Genomic DNA, 12956 nt, shown 5'->3' with positions numbered 1-12956 from the left:
GTTTTGTTCCTCACGCGATGACGCGCTGCATCCTAAGTCCGTCAAAGCGAAGATGAGCTGACAAAGTCTGTGATCTGACGTGTCGTCGTTGTCGTCCAGTCAAGCTGCATGGCGTTGTCGAATACAGAAACAGTAGTACGGTAGCCAGGCCAGCGGTGATGAGCTAGCGTTTCCCTGGGCCCATCCTTGTGTTTAGACAAGGCGTCCCCATCACACTGTATATACATAGCACGTATACATAGCACGTGTTTCGGGTTTGTAGAAGACCGGTTTATCGCAGCTTTTTAATAAGCTGTTTCATGCAAACATCCAAACAGTGCGTCTGCACAGGAGCCACAGTTCACCCAACTGTAAACAGCCTCCCTGAAGTGTGTAGTCATTTTAATAGGCAATTAATTCTTAAGCAGTCCTGATTTTAATGCAATGTTAAGTTAATTGCACTGTCTCCAAATATAGACCCCACACACTCTGCTGCTAAGTGGTGGGGGTAAATACTCCTGCTTCGTATCTCGGCGTTTGAATAAATCTTCCGTGCAGAACTTCAGTCGGGGGAGGAATCAGGCGGAGGGGCTGACGTTGTGTTTGACACCATTCCTCATTCTGTTCCGTGCATTACAATGAGCCCGCCCTCCACCAGCCTCCACTGACTGTGGCTGCCTGCCTGCCACACCACAGCATCATACATTCAACCAATGCCTTTGACTGTGAGGAAAATGGTGGAGCACACTAAGATGTCAAACACTGGGACCCAGAACATGATTAAGGAGGTGATTATTTCATCTTCCAGGGGCCATATGTCACCATAAGGAACCTCACTGTAACAAACGGCTTCTGCTACCCACACATGCTAGCCTGTTTCAGTTGAGCTGCAAAGTTAGCAGCAGAGGAGATGTAATGTCCACAAGCCTCAGTAAAGATAAACTTGCTTGACGATGACAGGGCTCCATTGACGATTCAAAAACCCACAAATGGTGGCCCTAGGAGAAGAGTTCCGTGTGAGTCATTGTGCTAATGAACCAGCCAGGGGACCCGATGAGGGGGAGGCGGAGAGGAGGGGGAGGGGCTTTTTTTTGCGGGCGCCTGTTTTGTGGGAAACGGCGCTCGGTTCCTCTGCGAACGGTAACTATGGCAACAGATCATCCACAAACTGGAGGGCTTTCTTCACTGTAACCGCTGCGGGGATCTGGGCTTTTTTTTTTTTTTTTTAAATGGCAGGGAAAAACAGGGTCCAAATCAAGAGTCCGAGAGGAGCGGAGATGAGAAGGAGAGAGTCAGAGAGACTTAAGGAGGGAACTTGTCACCTTTTTTTACTCAGCCACAAGCCCATTATCGTCAAGGGCTAATTATCCACTACTTGAAAGTCCTCTCCTTTAATGTCCTCTACTTCATTTGAATTGCTAAATTGCACCCCCACCATTAGGACAGTCTTTGACGGAGTGCGCGTCAGAACAAGATGGGACTGTCATATTCAGAAGAAGCTCTGCTGACACTACTCTCATTTGGGAGTGTTCCCTTGCGAAGATCAGGGGCTATGTCATCTCTTATTCCCTCACTCTCTCTGCCTGTACCTTTAATACGCCCCCCCCCCCCACACACACACACACACACACACACCCACACACACACACACACACACACACACACACACACACGCCTTCCTCCAACTTACAGAATATACAGAATGGCATATACTTCAGCTGTTCAATGTTCAACAATATTGGTATAGACAGTTTGGCCAATTAAATCTTACTTAATGTGGCCTGGGGTGGTCCAGTGGTCTGGCACTGCGGCCTACAGCGCACACACATGCCCAGCATGGGTCGGCACGGGTTAGAATCCGGCCTACGCCCTGCTGACATACCCTCTCCTCCTGACTTTCCTGTCTCCCTCCACTACCCTATAACAACATAAGAGTGGCCCCACCAAAACATCTTTGTACTTAATGTCTATCTGTGTACGTCTGTGGTCAGATGTGACTGTCTGAGACCACTTCCATAACACTCTCCTGCATCTGGTGCCAGAGAGCTCATAACCACTATAGAGAAGACCTTGACCGAACTCATAACTCCTATAGAGAAGACTCTCCGTTGGCCCAAAGTGTCTGTTACCTTCAGAGTACGCTTCAATGCCACCGGGAGTGACTGCTAGATTTACTCTCTAACTGGGGAGTTCAGCCAGAGTTCAGATGCACATTGAAAATGTTGACGGTGTGAGTAAGGTACACTCTGGTGTATGATTAATTAGTCTTGGCAGAATCATGACATTTCGAGCTTTTTCAGGAACTTAATTATTAACTGTGGCAGGCAAAGAACGGCAACAGACAAATGCAAATGGCTGGGCTCTCTCAGATGGAAATATGAACAAGGGAAAAAGATGTTGTCTTTTGTGATGTGGGCTGTACTGATATCTTAGGGGACACATACAGTCTTATCTGGTAGTGGTAGAGCCTTCAAATGTAGATTGACAAACAAACTATGAAGCTCATGTTATCAGGTTGCATGAAGTACTATACAAACAAACTCTGATTGGCTCATTCACCCGTTGCATTTGCCTAATCAGTGAGATCATGAATACAATAGTTATTTGACGACAGATGATTTGCCATGAATTGGTCTGGCCTGACTGGACATAGCATAGCAGTTAGGAAACGCTTCCTAATTCTTCAACCTTGGAATTCAGATTAATCTTTTTTTTTTTTGCAGAGACTCAGCTGAGGCTATTTTTTTTTTTACAGAGCAACAGCAGTTTCTGTGGCCCCACATGACAATGCATGATGATGGTAGGCAGATGCTGCAGTTTTGTGTTCCCTGCAGTGTGAAAATGGAGGTGCAAAGCGCCACAAATGTGAGCGAGTGTGCACAAATACATACACACACACGCACAAACACATACACACACACAAACACATACACACACACAAACACATACACACACACATACACATACACACACATACACATACACATGTACACACACACTCTCACACACACATACACATGCACATACACATACACATGCACATACACATACACACGCACATACACATGTACAGACACACATTCTCACACACACATACACATGCACAGACACACACATACACACGCACAGACACACACATACACAAATGTATTGTTGTAAGTCGCTTTGGATAAAGGCGTGCTAAATGCCATAAATGTAAAATGTAAATACACACACACACACACACACACACACACACACACACACACACACACACACACACAAAGGGGACACACACATGTACACACACACACACACACACACACAAACTGGACACACACACACACAGGGGACACACACACACACAGGACACACACACACACACACACACACACACACACACACACACACACAGGGGACAATGCCAGGGTTACATCATTGTTGCTTATGAATAACCTCATGCGTGGGTTTACTCTTTTATCTGTCATGTTACCCAATGTCAGACGGACAAACAGGCCTCGGCTCGGTCAGGGCAACGCTGCGTGTTTCAGCCATTTCAATGGTTTCTGCAGCGTCTTTCCTCCCTGTCGCTGCGGCCGCCCACAAAAAACAGTTGTGTCCAGTCGTTCAAACCAGTGAATCTCGGCCTTTACAGCATGTGTCACTTACACCTCCGGCTGCATCAACCATGCAAATAGCTTTGTTTAAATATGCAAAATAATTCATTATTCACCCATTTGTAGATGCCACAATGTAATATGCCAAAATACAATATGATTTAAATAGCCACATCAAATCAAAGCCTTACAACTAGATAACGAATTTCCACAGTGATCTATTCTTTAACCGCAGACACGTCACACACAATAAAGGCAGCTTGATTGAAAATGCAGGGAGTAACTTCTCTCTTTTTTGTTTCTTTTTTTTTCCCAAGATGTTTTTCTCTGTGAAAGTACAAAAACACACTGCAGCACAGGACACAGGACACAGGACACAGGACACACAGGACACACAGGACACACAGGACACACATGGACACACATGGACACACAGGACACATGGACACAGAGGACACATGGACACACAGGACACACATGACACACAGGACACACAGGACACAGAGGACACATGGACACACAGGACACATGGACACACAGGACACATGGACACACAGGACACATGGACACAGGACACACATGGACACAGGACACACATGGACACATGGACACACAGGACACACAGGACACATGGACACACAGGACACATGGACACAGGACACACATGGACACACAGGACACATGGACACACAGGACACATGGACACACAGGACACAGGACACACATGGACACATGGACACACAGGACACACAGGACACATGGACACACAGGACACATGGACACAGGACACACATAGACACAGGACACACATGGACACATGGACACAGGACACACATGACACACAGGACACACATGGACACATGGCCAACTGAGTGTGCAGTACATCACCTGGGAGAGGCCTACTGTACTGTACTGTGTCCTGCAGGCCAACCACACTTGAACGTGTGAAGGGCAGCAGCACACACCAAACCCCACCAGAGGAAAGGGAGACACAACCTCTCCTCGTTATGTCTGGATCCTCTGTTACTCTTTATATCAACTGTTGCTGAAGCGACGTGCTGACATTGGTACTGTACTGTGTGATTACAGGTACTGTGTGATTGGCAGGTACTGTGTGATTGGCAGGTACTGTGTGATTACAGGTACTGTGTGATTACAGGTACTGTGTGATTGGCAGGTACTGTGTGATTGGCAGGTACTGTGTGATTACAGGTACTGTGTGATTACAGGTACTGTGTGATTGGCAGGTACTGTGTGATTACAGTGTGGGTATGTTGTTTTGGAGGGGCAGATGTATCATGCCAAGGGGATGCATCAAGTGATGGGAGCCACTTATAGATAACTCACTGGTGGTCATAGTTGCAGTTGATGATGGTTATAGTTTATGACAATTACATTGTATAGGCCACCTAAAATGCACTGTAGCAATAGCTTAACTGGTTTCCTAAATCCTTACACTTACACTACACCCTTATGCACTACTATTGTCACTGTTTTATTGTCACTATATTAGATTGTACTGTTGGTTTGTTGATTGTTGTTGACTGTTGTTGTTGCTGAGCGAGGAGCGAGCATTTCACGATATCAGTTCCGGCTGTATGCGATGTAGGGGACTAATAAAGATTTGATTTGATTTAAATCCTTTTGGAAAGCAAAAGCCTGACTGGTACTGTAGGACAGGTGATTACAGCGAAGTGAGTCACATGAGTTCCATTAGTCGCCATTTTCAGTAATGCATTGTGACTAAGACCCTGGAGGTCCTGCTTGAGTAACCCTGTCCCAGATCATCACAGAACAAAGTTAAAAATGACTTTGTGTTTGGCCCAGTGAGTCATGTTGTTCAGCATGACCTGAATGCGAGCTCGCTCACACAGACGGCGTGCGGTTCCGAGGTCTTGCTAACCTAAGGATTTCTGCCAGGGTAGTGAAGGGAACCTTTTGTCAGATCTGGTTTCAGCGTAGAGCCGAAGCTGTCTCACTGTGGCGCCCATCTGCAGCGTAGTCACATGACTGCCTGCTGATGACCTTGTTACCTCTCATTACCTTTTGAAGATGACCACACAATCGTGCGCGTGCACACGCATGCACGCGCGCACACGCATGCATACATGCATGCACGCAAACACACACATACACACACAGGCGTACATACACACACAGGCGTACATGGGAGCATGCACACAGATGCGCTGCACACACTTAAAGTAAAAATAGTCCACATCTGACTAATAATGAACTTTGGACTGTGTGCCCCAATCCCGGGAATGAATATCCAGTGGCCTGTCACTCAAGTGCAGCTCTGACAACCTGCAGCCATGGGGGGATCATGGGTTTTGTCCTGAGCGGGTTCAAACTATGGTTAAAACCATAAAGAAATGGTGCTTAGGCTGCAGTAATCTCTCTAATCCAACTCACAATGAAACATTAGCTGTTTGTTTGGGTGGTGTGCTGCTAGGCACTTGTTTATGACTGCCCAACTATGTCAGTGATGGAATTGCTCTATATTTGTTGTGCTTTTTTATTGTATTGCTGTGTTGTGTGTGAGGCCTATGGCCTGCTGTGTGTGTGTGTGAGGCCTATGGCCTGCTGTATGTATGTGAGGCCTATGGCCTGCTGTATGTATGTGAGGCCTATGGCCTGCTGTGTGTGTGTGTGAAGCCTATGGCCTGCTGTATGTATGTGAGGCCTATGGCCTGCTGTATGTATGTGAGGCCTATGGCCTGCTGTGTGTGTGTGTGAAGCCTATGGCCTGCTGTATGTATGTGAGGCCTATGGCCTGCTGTATGTATGTGAGGCCTATGGCCTGCTGTATGTGTGTGTGAGGCCTATGGCCTGCTGTGTGTGTGTGTGTGAGGCCTATGGCCTGCTGTGTGTGTGTGTGAGGCCTATGGCCTGCTGTGTGTGTGTGTGAGGCCTATGGCCTGCTGTATGTATGTGAGGCCTATGGCCTGCTGTGTGTGTGTGAGGCCTATGGCCTGCTGTATGTGTGTGTGAGGCCTATGGCCTGCTGTATGTGTGTGTGAGGCCTATGGCCTGCTGTGTGTGTGTGTGAGGCCTATGGCCTGCTGTGTGTGTGTGGAGGAGCAGGCCGTTGATGATTTCCCTGCCACATGAGGAGCAGATGAGGAGAGGTTGGCCCAGAGACAGTTAAAAGTATCCGGCTCTCTATCTGCCTGACCAACAAGCCTTTAATAACCCCTCACTAACACTAGATAAACCTGTCTGTGATGGCTACAAAAGACCTGCTCGGCTGGATGAGATAGGTCAACCGCCGTCAACGATCACGCAATTCAAAAGGAGCCAATGTTTACCATCTAAACAGAACACGATTTTAAGAGAGACATTAAGGTTTCATGAGGTAGGCTCTAAATGTTCTGTGTTTTTCCGAGCCCATTAAGATAAGACAGAATAAATTAGGCTGTGGCCACTGATACACTACAGACAAGCACAAAAGGGACACGGTATAGCTGCTGTTCAACTGCAGCGTTGTGGCAGTATGAGGAGGAGGGAGAAAGCTCAAACATAGGATACCGTTTCCTGTACACTGCAGAAACACGTCAGCCGTGTCACATATCACATATAGGCTATTCAAAAAAAAAGATGCTAGATGCATAATGTATTGAAAAATACAGGAATAAATAGCGGTCCTTAAAAAAAAAGAATCATCCTAGACTCCTAGATGTTGTCAATAAACATTACAATTGTTCAACTTCTAACATGGGGCATGGTTATGCACAAGGACAGCTTTAAACATCAAGTATCAACCTTCAGCCACAGCCCACAGATCAAAGAAATATTATGGGCCTTTTGAATACTCTGGTAAGTAGTACAGAAAATGTGCATACGCATTGCACACGTTATATGAGAGCGTAATACGCTACCGTCTACACGTTCTGTTTTCCGCATTTCAGCGCGTCAGCACCATGGACAGCGGAAAGCTAAAATGCTGGACATTGGATGCAACGGTGAGGGAAGCCTAGTAGAACGGCTGTGTGCTCAACAAACTGTTGCTTTTCCTCCTCCAGTTCGTAACGAACCGCAAACAATATCACTTGTACGCTTTTCTTCTTTTTCGAATAGGTTTATATTATAACCTGGACAATCTATACTACAAACAATCAAAGCAAGCAAATGAGGGCAAAGAGGTGTGTGTGTGTGTGTGTGTGTGTGTGTGTGTGTGTGTGTGTGTGTGTGTGTGTGTGTGTGTGTGTGTTTGGGAGAGAGAGGGGGGGGGGGGGGTATGACGAGTTATACAGTAAGCAAACTTCAACATGACTCATTCAAATAGCCCAGAAGGTTGCGCAGGCAGTTCCACTACTGACACACTTGCCTCTACTAATGTACCTTTTAGACCATAGATTACTTTCTGTATGGATACACAGGAGAAAGGAGGAAAGATGAGGTGAGGTTGCAGTTGTGTTTTAGTAACTGCCTTTGTCACAGAAGCTGTTGTATGTTGCAAATGGCCTACAGGTAGCCTGTACGCATACTCTGACTGAACGTGGGCTACACCTGTTGGAAGGACGCAATCTCATTGCCCCCTCGTGGATTCGACACGAATCGCCTTTCCAGATGTGATGCTCTTCAAAGAGGACTAAATATTTACTGACGCATTTTAAAAAGTCTAAATACACAGCACGATGTTGTATCCATGACAATTATCATGTCATTTAGGCTACACATGCATGGCCAGTAGCCTATAGGCCTACAATAGTGACGGTTAGGCACATAGAAAGGTATCATCCCACGCAATGAATTGCCATCTCATGTCATTGTCCGCTTTTCCTCAGCCATTTAGCGTATAGGTGTGTAAGCTGTAATCAGGCTTCATAAATAGAAGATATCAGAGTTTGAGTAAGAATAGAGCGCTAGCTGAATACATTAGGCTACAACAACATGACCAAACATAAGATGTGTTCTTTAAAACGCCTGAACGAGCAGCACTGAATGAGGGAAAAAAAAGTCAATCGAATAAAAAGCAACCAAAAAATATCAAATAGATTAGCCTAGAATGAACTCACCAACTCCGATTTTCTCCTCCTCTGTCGGTATCCACATTTTGGATTTTTGGTTATTTTCCCTCCAGGAGACCAAGCCACATTCTGTCGATATCGTGGGAGGATGCTGCTAAATGAAAGCTATAGCCTAGGCTATACGAATCAGCCCGACGGCTTGTGCCTCGAACATGTCTCGACAGAAATCTATAACGTTAAAAAAAGGACCACCGATACCTTAGCCCGGCTTTATTATCTCCCGGTGTGGCCGACTGCGTCTCTTACACACTGATGCAGTCTCCGAGTCCACCTACCCAGCACACTCACACACACACACACAGACACACACACACACACACACACAGAGACACACACACACGGTAATCTAATCTCCAAACGGTATTATTGCAGCAGCATCTCGATAGCAACGGGAATAGTTTTTTCAACGATTTATTTAATTATTTCCCTATTAGTCATTATAGCCTATAGCGCTGCTATCAGGTCCAATTCTAAATCAGCTATTGTCGCTACCGCCGGTGTAATATTGGGGTGGTACACTGTAGGGTTGAGTCGTTAGACGGTAATTAGCAGTCGCGATATGGTCCGCCGGTCCAAACTGGTCTTGAGGAGGTGCAAGACATTTTGAGTAAACTGCGATATACCGTAAACTGCGCCATCTTCGTGGTCGTCACATGACTCGTTTTGTCAACATCGATGTGTCAAGCATTTGCAGATCTAAATGCATTCTCAGAGCCCCGGTCTATGACACTTGCATCCATTATAAACTGAGCTTTCACGGTCACACTGTAGGCAGATGCATTGGGCGGCATCCGATAGGCCTAGCCTCGCCTACTCCTGTTCCAAACTGAATCAGCTCCAGGGCTGATCAACGGCAAGACTCCAGTCACGCCGCCCATCCTAGGAATTCTATCTCTTCACTATGGCTGTTAGGCTACACCAGTTACTGGTCGGCTACTAACAGGACATGATATTGTGTAGGGCTTTCTCATCCGAGACTCTTTTGCCTGTTGCCTGTCAGGAAACCATAGGCTATAGCCTTATAACAAGGGTTCTCTTTTTTGGTCTTAATGTCTATTACAGAGTACTTTAGGAATGTGGCTTGTAGTCGAGGTGGTCCAGTGGTCTAGCATCGCGATCTACAGTACCCACGTATGTACATGTCAGCATGGGTTCGAATCCTGCCCATGCCCTACTGACATACTCTACTTTCCTGTGTTTCTCTACTGTCTCTATCCAATAAAAAAAAAAACACAAGAGTTGGACTACCACACTCCCAAAAATAACCTTTTATAAAAAAAGAAGTGTCCTGGGGCTGTCCATTTTCTACTAGTGGCATGTTCACAAAGGTTCATTAGAAATTAAAAAGGGGGTAATGCTCAAAATGATGAATGATCATAAATTAACCATCAAATTCATGCCTATACTAGTCCACGGGTTCACAGGGCACGATCAACTGGTGAAATTAACAGAAAGCACTTGTTGGTGATTGTGCCAGTAACCTAACCTGTATTTAACCTGGCCATGACAGAACACCTTATACACCACCGTACACGTTGCATAGGATGTCACAAGAGGTGTTGAAACCAGACAGTCTTACTGTAGCCTGTATCTAACTGCATCTGTGCCTTTCTCTTCATCTGAAAGGTTTCCTCTGCACTGCTGCTCAATTTAACTAAATTGCGTATCTCACCACAGCCTCCTCCATCTCAGTGGATTTTTAGAACACGGTCATGTTCTATCCACGGTTTGCTTTCGATGATTTTGCAGTAGAGCCTCAAACTGAAGTGGGCTCAAACTGTGCTGCATTCCAGCATAACATACGCTGGATCGACTCAGACTATTCGTCATGACACAAAATGTTGGGGAACGAGGTAATAGTTTGCTTTTATTCGAACACTCAGCAGCACAGACGCCTGGATTATGACCTCATCAACCTGGCCTGGAACACGCTAGCCCTCAGCTGCATTGGGTGTTCAGTGTTGACACAACAAATGCACTCTGGACTAAATCTGTTTCATACCGTAGCTCATAAATCTGATCCACTACATGATGAAGATAGAATACAATCAGCATAAACCTAATATAGACCTAACGGTTAGGAAAAACAACAACTCATACAACTGGGAGTTGTGTTGCAGTAAGCATATTGTTCTCTTTTCCAGATGGATTATTATACTTAGACATTCAGCACCTGCACAAATCCGTTAGATGTGTCTACTGTTTCTTGTAGAACTCATGTCTGTCAGATGAATCTAGCTCAGTGACTCTGGTTACATAGTACCCCTCTTGAATGTCCAGTGAGTTTGATGGAGAGTAGGAGGGAGGGTAATGTTCAGCTGCGATGTTTTTCTATCACAGTGACTCCATAAGTGACTCCCATCTGTCTATTATCTCAAGTGGAACATTGTAGGCGGTGTTATAATCGCATAAAGCTGGATGAGTTTGTGCTAGATTATGAGGATTTGTAGAGAGGAAATGTAAACACATACCTTGATATTTGATTCCTACTTACTGATTCAAAATGAGCAAAATGTCAAGACTAATGCAAACAGTATGAGTTTGGTAAATACTGTTGCATTTGAAAATGGCAAATCACTAAGTTTGCTTAGAGCAGCAGTAAATAGGACAGAAAAGTGCTTGATGGACTCAATCCTAAATTACATGCATTTCACAGGTTATTATTATGTAGTGTAATTACCGTGTCAGCATTGCCATCCTTATTTGTCAGTCTCTACATGCTCCAAGACATCCCAGGGAAATCTCTAAGATGCCTTTTGAACCTTTCTGTCCCCACTAGTTTGGGGTGAGTTTACAGTGTCTTGCCTCTATCCCTACACAGCAGCTCTGTGTAGAACGGAGGGCTGGGGAGATGAGTGGTCTGTATGGGTATGAGGGTCGCCTAACACAGGGAGAGCCGTCTCCTCACTCTCCCTTTGCAGCAGATAATGGTGGGGGCCAGAGGAGGAGGTAATAAGAACCATGCCGTGCTTTCTCATCAATCATCTACCCACACACTCTCTCAGCTCTCTCTCTCACACACACACACACACACACACACACACACACACACACACACACACACACACACACACACACTCTCTCAGCTCTCTCTCTCTCCCTGTCTCTCTCTCTCTCTCTCATACACACACACACACACACACACACACACACACACACTCTCAGCTCTCTCTCTCTCCCTGTCTCTCTCTCTCACACACACACACACACACACACACACACACTCTCTCAGCTCTGTCTCTCTCACTCTCTGTCTCTCTCTCACACACGCACACACACACTCTAGTCTCTCTCTCTCACACTCACTCTCTCACACACACACACACACACACACTCTAGTCTCTCTCTGTCTCTCTCTCACACTCACTCACACACACACACACACACACACATCCTCTAGTCTCTCTCTGTCTCTCTCTCACACTCACTCACACACACACACACACACACACACTCTAGTCTCTCTCTGTCTCTCTCTCACACTCACTCACACACACACACACACACACACACACACTCTAGTCTCTCTCTGTCTCTCTCTCACACTCACTCACTCACACACACACACACACACACATCCTCTAGTCTCTCTCTGTCTCTCTCTCACACTCACTCACACACTCACACACACACACACACACACACATCCTCTAGTCTCTCTCTGTCTCTCTCTCTCTCACACTCACACACTCACACACACACACACACACACACATCCTCTAGTCTCTCTCTCTGTCTCTCTCTCTTACACACATACTGTATACACGGTACTTATTTAGACACACAAACAAATACATGCCCACTGTATTTCTGCCTCCAACACTTACACTACATTCACAAGATCCTCTGCTGGCATCATCACCCACACAGACATAAGAAGACTTTCAATCCGGCACATACAGTATATAAGAACACAAAATCTTGCCAATTTTTAACGTCACAAATAGATTCTCTCTCTCTCTCCCTCCCTCCCTCTCCCCCTCTCTCTCCCTCCCTCAGACACACACTCAAACGCTCCCACTCACACATTCACTGATACAATACAAAGAGAACACTCTTACACACACACACACACACTCATACTGACACAACACCTCTCTCACACCTCTCTCACTCACACACTCACACACACACACACACACACACACACACACACACACACACACACACACCTATCCAGGAATCTGTTTGATCCAAATGTTATCTTTAGACTGTAACGCTTCTCTCTATAATTACATGCATTTCACAGGTTATTATTATGTAGTGTAATTACCGTGTCAGCATTGCCATCCTTATTTGTCAGTCTCTACATGCTCCAAGACATCCCAGGGAAATCTCTAAGATGCCT

At 45.7% G+C, this 12956-nt stretch overlaps 1 protein-coding gene across 1 annotated transcript in view; it reads right to left on the bottom strand.

Moving 5' to 3' along the window:
• Positions 1-8633, bottom strand: part of LOC310808336 (dedicator of cytokinesis protein 3-like) — a gene marked incomplete at both ends in the record, with an annotated part of 47533 nt that extends 38900 nt beyond the window's left edge. Inside the window, one exon of the mRNA XM_083675181.1 lies at positions 8597-8633. Within this exon, the coding sequence (XP_083531307.1) occupies positions 8597-8633 (37 nt within the window). The remainder of the gene's footprint in view (positions 1-8596) is intronic.
• Between the last annotated feature and the right edge of the window lie 4323 nt (positions 8634-12956).

The sequence above is a fragment of the Argentina silus genome (assembly GCF_951799395.1).
Source record: "Argentina silus genome assembly, chromosome: 8".
Classification (NCBI taxonomy): domain Eukaryota; kingdom Metazoa; phylum Chordata; class Actinopteri; order Argentiniformes; family Argentinidae; genus Argentina; species Argentina silus.
The sequence above is the reverse complement of the archived record's forward strand: the minus strand, read 5'-3'. Positions and strand labels throughout refer to the sequence as shown.